Source organism: Fragaria vesca, linkage group LG7 (assembly GCF_000184155.1).
Source record: "Fragaria vesca subsp. vesca linkage group LG7, FraVesHawaii_1.0, whole genome shotgun sequence".
NCBI classification, from domain to species: Eukaryota; Viridiplantae; Streptophyta; class Magnoliopsida; order Rosales; family Rosaceae; genus Fragaria; species Fragaria vesca.
In genome coordinates, this window is record NC_020497.1 from 14,218,110 (window position 1) to 14,227,387 (window position 9,278).

At 37.2% G+C, this 9,278-nt stretch overlaps 1 protein-coding gene across 1 annotated transcript in view; it reads right to left on the reverse strand.

The window, feature by feature from the left end:
• Positions 1–9,278, reverse strand: part of LOC101304923 (adenylosuccinate synthetase 2, chloroplastic-like) — a 14,011-nt gene that overhangs the window by 1,693 nt on the left and 3,040 nt on the right. Inside the window, exons 2-3 of the mRNA XM_004308692.1 lie at positions 8,131–8,448; positions 7,363–8,055 (exon numbers count right to left, since the gene is read on the reverse strand). Of these exons, the coding sequence (XP_004308740.1) occupies positions 7,363–8,055; positions 8,131–8,448 (1,011 nt within the window). The remainder of the gene's footprint in view (positions 1–7,362; positions 8,056–8,130; positions 8,449–9,278) is intronic.

Here is a 9,278-nt window from a genome sequence, read left to right on the forward strand (position 1 = left end):
ATTCACAACAAAACACACATGGAAGCCCTAACATGCAGCAAAGAAAATAGAGAGAATAAACCCTAATGAGTAAAGAGAGTACCTTTAGGGCAGTAATGAGAGAGTGAGGAGGAGAAGAAGAAGAAAAAGGAGGCGGAAGGCTGCTGAGCGAGTTATGGAGAGTTGGAGACTGTTATGACGACTGTGATAGAGCCACTCACTCTTTTGTTTGCCCAAACACCCTTTTATGTTTTAAAAGCTAGTTTTCCTTTTAAAGACTATTTTTAAGTTTTGGAAAATAGTCCAAACTAGCCAACAACCCACGCGCTGCTGCGGGGAAAAAACGTGTGGGGAAACAATTGAGTATTAGAAAAAGTTGTACGAAAGTTATAGACAAATGGAAAGAGATGGAAAGATTCAGCAACACACATGTACATGATGTATTAATAATCACCAAGGAATGCTAAAGAAACTTACAAACACTACTCATGGCACATCCTATAAGTGCATCAGAATACTGCTTCCACAAATAGAGCATAATAGATTAAAATATCAATCTGAAATTGTAAGAGCGGTTGCTATTGCACACTTCAAGTTTAAGCCTCAAATTCGACTAAAAATGATAATTGTTGCAAAGTTTTACTCCCCTTGAACTCGAAACATGATTGACACTGCATACTTTATTTCCCAAATGTCATTCAATCTCCAAGTCTCTTTATTGATAATCCTAAAATGCATTCTCTACCTAAACTTTCATAATCCATGAGCACTCGCTACTGCAGGCATACCTCTCAGTGAGGTAATCGATCAGATTTGATATTGACACCAGCTGAAGAGCAGTATATGTACTTGTGAATCAATGAAATTGTTTAATAAGCTTAAAATTGGCTATCTTACACTGTGGAAGTAACATTTTAGCATCAAAACATCAGTTCCACCACTTTAGTATTTGAGCAAATCTAAGAACTATCTATTTAATCAAAGCACCAATAATTCACATTTCCAAAATTCATGGTTCATTTCTTCAGTTCCATTTTGACTCACAACCAACACCTATACCTATAGAGTTACCTGATCTTCTCTAAAATAACAAATGTGTCAGCTAACTTCAAGGGCTGGCATTTCATTTACTCCTCTGCATGATCCATGATAGCAGTCTTCATCCTGTAAATACATATCATCAGTTCAAAATTGTCAACTGTAAATAGGAAAAAACAATTTCACTAACTCTTCAGTGGTTTCCTAACACCAAAAACATGCGGCGAACATAGAGTACTTGATTTTAAATCCTCAATTCGCTAAAAACTTAAAAGCAATTCAGATTAATCATGTGTTCTCAGATATAAGCCAACAATTTTTCATTCTTCAAACATAGTATTATATCAGGAAATGACTAAATAAGAACTCCTAGGAAATTACTAACTGAGTCAAATAAATTACTAACCGAGTCAAAGAAATTGTATTATTCTCTGCAAGACAGTGATCAAAGAAATTTGTTCACTTGATAACTGGAATTTAAAACTATCAAATACCATAACCAAAACTATCTCATATCCCATATCTGCAACACATGATTCCATTTGATCAATCACCCTACTTGTAGCAATCTGAAATTTGATTAGAGTTCCTAATTACTAACTGATTGTTTGTAAATGATTCATGTCTTGTGATAGATTGACATAGGAATCTGACTGGTTACAATGTAGTTGGATGTCAAAATCGGCTATTAGAAGCAAAGACATGTCTGTGTGCTACTTGGACGGTAGGAAATGGAAGGGAGAAATTTCCATCAGTACCATCATCTTTATTCATGAAATGTTAATCAATCCATCTTTATTCATGATTGAAACAGTATAATCAATCCATCTGCAAATTGCCATGATCATACCCAATTGAGTTTTTGAGAAAACTCAGGAAGCAAAGTGGATCTACACAGAGGGCATGTGGAGTGAGACAGGACCCAAGTGTCTATACACTCCATATGAAAAGCATGGCTACATTTTGGCAACAATCTAAGCTTGTCTTCAGGCTCAAACTCACATAGACAAACAGCACAATCAAATGGATTTTTCAATCCAATAATGGCTTTTTAATTAAACACAGGAAGGGTGTCTATGAAGGACAGGTCAACTCCAGCATCATGCAGATGAAAGAGTTGTTGTAACTGGCCTTGAAGAACAGTCTCTGCTTGGAGGTCTTAAAAGGAATCTAATAAGCAGGGGAAGCAAACCGGAAACAAAGAAAATTATGGCTAGAATTATGATTATGAGCAATAAAAGTGGAGCAGAAAATCCTGCTTCTTTGATTTCAAGCAGAGCCTGCAACATTTTTACTGAGTTTGCCTAGTGAAGGGTTTGAGAAAACCCTTGGATCTACTGACATACCCAATCGACCAAGAACCTTCCCCTAACAAAATACAAAATCAACACACAAAAAATGCAAAATTTCAGAGGAGGAACCTTACTTTAAGAAACCTGAATTCACCAAAAACCTTTGATGCTTGATTGAAACCCAAACTCGCAATAAAAGTGATCGGCGAAATCAAACCTCCAACACCTTCTGCATTAAAATTTCCCAAAAATCGAACCAAAAGAATGAGGACGCATGCAGACAGGACGATTTCTTGCAGAAAAGAGAAAGGGGATAGCTTACCTGAAGAACGATCGTCTTGCTTTGCGTTGCTCTCCCTCTCTCTTTCAGGTTTCCTCTCGTGTTTTCGAAAGTAAATAGAAGCGAGAGTCAGGCGGCGGCAGCAGGAGGGACATATAGATGGAAAGTAAGGGCAACACCAGGCTCAAAACACAGGCCCAACACCAAGCCCATCACTGTTAAACACTGTATAATATAAAGGGAAAAATCCCTAATGCACAAAATAGAAAAAGTCAAACCCCATTTCAATGATAATCTTTTTTATTAGCCCATTTGAATACAAGGTACTTATTTTAAGCCCAAATACACAAATTTTTATTAAAATATAATAAAATTATATTTTTAAAGACTTTTTTACCCTTAGCTTTTACTTGAAAAAATGAAAAAGATGGAGGGAAGACTTTGCCGGAAGCACACCGGGCTCCGGCGCCAGTCCCCGGCGGCCGTATTCCGGTGGCCGGACTCCGAACTCCGGCCGCCGGAATCCGGTCACCGGTGACCGGAATTTTCCGACTGCCGGAAAATTGCCGGCATCCTGTGGCCAGAATTTTCCGGAAATCTCACTGGATTTTTTTAAATACCATTGGAATTTACGAGATCTTAACCCAAGTACGAAAAAAAAAAGTTTACTACCCCTAGTAAACTTTTACTGGGGGTAGTAAACTCAAAATAAAGTTTCTCCATGACCATTATACACCTTAAAACAATGAAAAATCAACTTAGATGCAAGAAAAATAAAGTTTACTACCCCTAGTAAACTTCTGCTAGAGGTAGTAATCTTTTACTGGGGGTAGTAAACTTGCAAAACAGTAGCTCCAATGCCATAATTCACATTGAAAAAGAGAAAAATCAACTTAGATGCGAAAAAATGAATTTACTGGAGGTAGTAAACTTGCAAAACAGTAGCTCCAATGCCATAATTCATATTCAAACGGAGAAAAATCAACTTAGATGCGAAAAAATGAAGTTTACTACCCCTAGTAAAAATTTACTAGGGGTAGTAAACTTGCAAAACAGTATTTTCAAGACCATAATACACACTAAAACAGAGGAAGAACAATTTAGATTCGAAAAACTAAAGTTTACTACCCCCAGTAAACTTTTATTAGGGGTAGTAAACTTGCAAAACAATATTTTCAAGGCCATAATACAGACTAAAACAGAGAAAGAACAACTTAGATGCAAAAAAATAAAGTTTACTACCCCCATTGAACTTTTACTGGGGGTAGTAAACTTGCAATCTATTATCTCTAGAGAAAAATCAACACACAAGCAAATAATAGAAAATTACTACCTTTAGTAATTTTTATATTTTGGGTGCAGAACACAAAAATAAGATGCTATGAAATATTACTACCATCAGTAAGAATCTTAATTATTCCATATACATCAACGCCAAAACAGAGATCAGAGACGTCATGGTTGAAGAAGATGAGGACGTCATCGGCGAGGGGAGCAATGTGGATGTAGAAGAGGTCGCGGCGTGGTAGCGGAGATCAGCGTGGAAGTGGAGGTCCGAGATTGGAGATCAGAGGTCAGAGATCGGAGATCGGCGTGGAAGTGAAGGTCCGAGATTGGAGATCAGAGGTCAGAGATCAGAGATCGGATCTTCACCTCGTGGCTTGCCGTCGACGACGACTCGTTGCCGCGAGCAATGGTGGAGAGATAGCGATCGACGATTGACGACGGACGGCCGTCGCCATGCTTCTTCAGATCTGGTTCGCTTGAGAAAGAGGTTCTGCTCACAAAGATGGCCATGTCTCGCGGCTTGGTGGCGACGAGAGAGGAGACGGCGTCGGCCAAAGAGGGAGGAGAGAGAGAGAGAGAGAGAGAGAGAGAGAGAGAGAGAGAGAGAGAGAGAGAGAGAGAGAGAGAGAGAGAGAGAGAGAGAGAGAGAGAGAGAGAGAGAGGTCAGAATGAGATGAGAGAAACGAGAGGAGATGAGAGAGAGAGAGAGTTTTTGATCGGGATAAAGAGAGGAGAAAGTGAGAAACAGAGAAAGAGAGTTAAATGAGGTCAAGGGTAATGACGTCTTTTTATTAGAATTCATTGGAATGGGGTTGGTAAAGAGTTTTTCATTGGAATGGGTTGGTAAAGAGTTTTTCAAAACTGACCCGAACTGATCTTACACAATCCAGCCCGTTAGATACTGCAAAAACCTTTGCCAAAAGATGATGGTCGTCAGTTTAGTTTAGAATTCCAAGCATCAATAATTCAAAATCCTCTCAATCCAAATAAAGAACCACATAGCCACTTCCTACTCCCCTACTCGACCTCATTGGAGCCCTCGAACTTCTCACCAGAGTTAATGACGTCAGTCACGCTCGGCCGAGCAATCTATATGAGTAGCTTGTTCCAGCTTACAAATTGCACTTGGGAAGATTGTAATGTTTAACACAATGATAGTTGTTCTTATGGATATTGTATAAGTAGCCTCGGATTTATCTTATAAAATAAAGGTTTTTTGAACAAAGATGACTACATATTGAAGATGTTAGATGCGACATGCTTAAGCTTAGTGTTAGTGTGCTCTTGAAATATCTTATTTAAGCTTATATATTTATTCATATAATTCTTATTATAACTTTTTATTTTAAGAGAACAACTAAAGTGATGGTTTTTATGTTTGTTGCATTTGAATAAGGGCCTTTAATCTAACTGTGGATGGCTTATCGATATAAGTGTGAGAGTAGTTTATTTAACTAATGAATTGTGCTTGGGAAGATTGTAATGTTGGACACAATGATAGTTATTTTTATGGATATTGTACAAGTAGCCCCGGATTTATCTTATAAAAGAAAGGTTTTTTGAACAAAGACGACTACACATTGAAGATGTTAGATGCGACATGCTAAAGCTTATTCAAATTGTAAGTTTACTCTCTCTCTCTCTTGCTTTTTTATTTTTTTCAAGTGTTATTTGCATATAATTTATGTTTTTCCTTATTACATATCATTTCATCTAACAACTCTTAGGGGGCAGTTAGAGAATGCAAAACTTTACATATTTAGTTTCCAAACATCAGAGCTCTTGTTCAATCATTCTGTCACAATTTGATTCAGCGGTCTCAAGATGAGCATTCTCACTTAACATCTTGAAGGATTGCATAGATTATATGGTTACATTATCATGGTTAGTGTTAGTGTGCCCTTGAAATATTTAAGTTTACATATTTATTCATAAAATTATGATTACAACTTTTTGTTTTGAGAGAACAACTAAAAACTGATGTTTTTTCTGTTTGTTGCATTTGAATGAGAGCCGTTAATCTAAGTGTCGGATGGCTTATCAATACAAGTGTATGAGTAGCTTGTTATAACTTACAAATTACGCTTGGAAAGATTAAAATGTTTAACACGATGATGATTATTCTTATGAATATTATACAAGTAGCCCAGGATTTATCATATAAAAGAAACGTTTTTTGAACAAGTACTATTATATTGAACTACATTGAAGATATTAGATGTGACATGCTTAAGCTTATTCAAATTGTAAGTTTACTCTCTCTCTCTCTCTCTCTCTCTCACTCTCTCTCTATCTCTCTCTCTCTCTTTTCAAATGCTATTTACAGATTATTTTTGTCCTTATGGATTGGGAAAAAACTTTTATTTACATATCAATAAAAGTTTATATCAAAAAACTTTTCTTTTAGCTAACAAATTGCTTGGGAAGATTGTAATGTTGGACATGATGATGGTTATTCTTTTGGATATTGTACAAGTAGCCTAGGTTTTATCCTATAAAAGAAACTTTTTTTGAACAAGTACGACTACATAAGCATTGAAGATGTTAGATGCGTCATACTCAAGCATATTCAAACTGTAAGTTTACTTTTTTTTAAGTATTATTTGCATATTATTTTTGTTCTTACTGTTTCCATCCGGGTAATACTTCATATTCAACCTAAGCACATAAAAACAACAACATCACCAATAGCTAACCAAAATTTCATTGTTTAACATGTAGAACCAGCGACTATATTGCTCAACAGAAAATTTAGTGCTCGTAATTTAATTATCCAACTGAAATCAAGTAATAAGAGAAACAGAACATCCTGATAAATAAGGGAGAGAAGAAAACTTACTTTCACTTGCTCAAGAAGGCAAAGATCTCTTGGGAATGATTTGATTGGTGTCCCATCACTAGTTTTGTAGGCAACACCCAACTGAATTGCGGGAAAATCAAACAAAACATCTAGTTTGGTGAGATTGAGAAAAGAAAAGCCATTAATCTGGTAGCAGTATTTAAGTGCTACTATATCAAGCTAACCACAGCGACGAGGGCGACCGGTAGTTGTTCCAAACTCTTGACCTTGCAACCTAAGAATGTCACCCTCTTTACCTAAGTTTTCAGCGGGGAAAGGACCAGAACCAACTCTTGTAGTGTATGTTTTCACCTGGGAAGCCAAAAACCAAGTTAGCAACATGAATTTTATACCAACACGTATACATTTACATAAATAGGATGCAGTTTAATAACTTGAAAGAATGGCCTAAAGATACGTAAAGCAAATTAGATTTACAAAATTGAACATTAACCCCATAAAAAGAGAACTGTAAAAGACGCAATTTTCTTAAATTGTTCATAGAAGTCTAAAACTTTAACAACGATGAAAAATCGGAACAAGGTAGTTTTATTTTTGTTTGGTCTGAAACAAGGCAAGGTTACAATAGTGATATCAAAGAATTGAAAAACTAAATTTATAAATACAAGAAAAAACCTTCTACTTACCACTCCAACGAGATCACCTATAACTCTGGGAGCAATACCCAGACTAGTATAAATCCCACCAGCTGAAGGACTTGAGGAAGTGACAAAGGGGTATGTTCCAAAGTCAATATCCAACATTGTTGCCTGACCCCCTTTAACTAAAATCTTTTTCTTCTCAGAGATGGCTTCATTCACAACAAGTACAGTATCAGCAATGAAGGGTTTCAATCTCTCAGCAAATCTCTTGTACTTTTCTACTTCTTCTCTAAGCATCTGGGGGTCATACTTAAAATCTTTGAATCTTGATGCAGCATCTGACAACAGAATATCTAGCTTCTGAGGTAAAATGTCCATGTGCCTCAAGTCACCAACTCGAATGCCATTCCGGATAACCTTGCTAGAATAACAAGGTCCAATGCCTCTCTTGGTTGTACCGATGAAAGATTTAGCAAGCTCAGCTTCTTCAAGCCCATCCACTTCTTGGTGGAAATCAAATAAGAGGTGAGCATGATCAGAGACCAATATCCTTCCCTTGCAAGACACTCCATTGGATTCAAGGCCATCAATCTCTTTAAAGAGGCCCAGAAGATGCACCACAACACCATTCCCAATAACACAGAGAGTATCATCATTGAGAATTCCAGAGGGAACAAGGTGAAGTGCAAACTTCTTTCCTTCTGCATTGTAAATGGTATGTCCGGCATTAGCTCCTCCCTGGAAAAAAAAAAAAAAGACAATCAAGATACCAAAATGATCTGGCAATGCTAGCAGAGTGTTTCTTTGTCTTACCTGACAACAAGCAACAACGTCAAAGTGCTGGGCCAAGATGTCAACGAGTTTGCCTTTACCTTCGTCACCCCACTTGCAGCCCAAAACTCCGGACACCTGGGTTAGAGACTCAATTCGATTAGGTCCGCTGTTGGGTGACCCAACCACACTTAGCGATGAGGGCGAGGCAACTGAGGGCTTCACGGAGCATACAACAACATTTCTGGGGCGCTGGAGGAGGTTAAACCTATTGTGCTGGGCGCCCAAGTAGCAAGCAGGTTTGGAGAGTGGGTTGGCATCAAGGGCTACGAAGGTCGACAAGTTGTTTATGGTGAAGCACTGAGTTAGAAAGAAACTGTCAAGTCAAAACTTTACAACTCTCAAAAGACAGGGTTTTTGAGAAATTGAGCATAACCACAATTTTTCATAAAGACCACATCAAAAAGTCCATTATCACTTATTATTGGATTACAATTGAGCTTTGATGTAATGCATTACACTATAGAAGCACTACTCTTTAAACCAAGAGATTTTCTTCAGCCATCTACTTATATTAACGTTTCACAAAATCAGGCTTAAAACAAGACCAACAAGAACACAAAAACTATGAACACAATAAATTAATAGGCCTAACTATAGAAGCACTACTCTTTAAACCAAGAGATTTTCTTCAGCCATCTACTTATATCAACGTTTCACAAAATCAGGCTTAAAACAGGACCAACAAGAACACAAAAACTACAAACACTAGCAAACAAGAAAAATCTCTTCCCTTTGAGGTTACAAAGCATTACAATTTGATAATACTCACAACAATTGATACATACAAACAAGGTAAATGAAACATGAAAGCCGATCAATCATAACACATAGACTGCTCAATATTAACAATCAGAAACCCAAAAAACCATAACTAAAAAAGCAAACCAATAATTAATAAACGGAATTTCTATTCCAATAAACTATTTCTAGCCGAGCTATGTAATCATTACCAATATCTACTAATCGAATGCTAAACCCTAACTCACCAAAGCCACGGGCCACCATTACGAATTCACAATAGGCAAGAAGCCCTTAACATTTAGCAGGAAAAGAGAGAGAGAGAGAGAGAGAGAGAGAGAGAGAGAGAGAGAGACGAGAGAGAGAGAGTAGAGAGAGAGAGTAGAGAG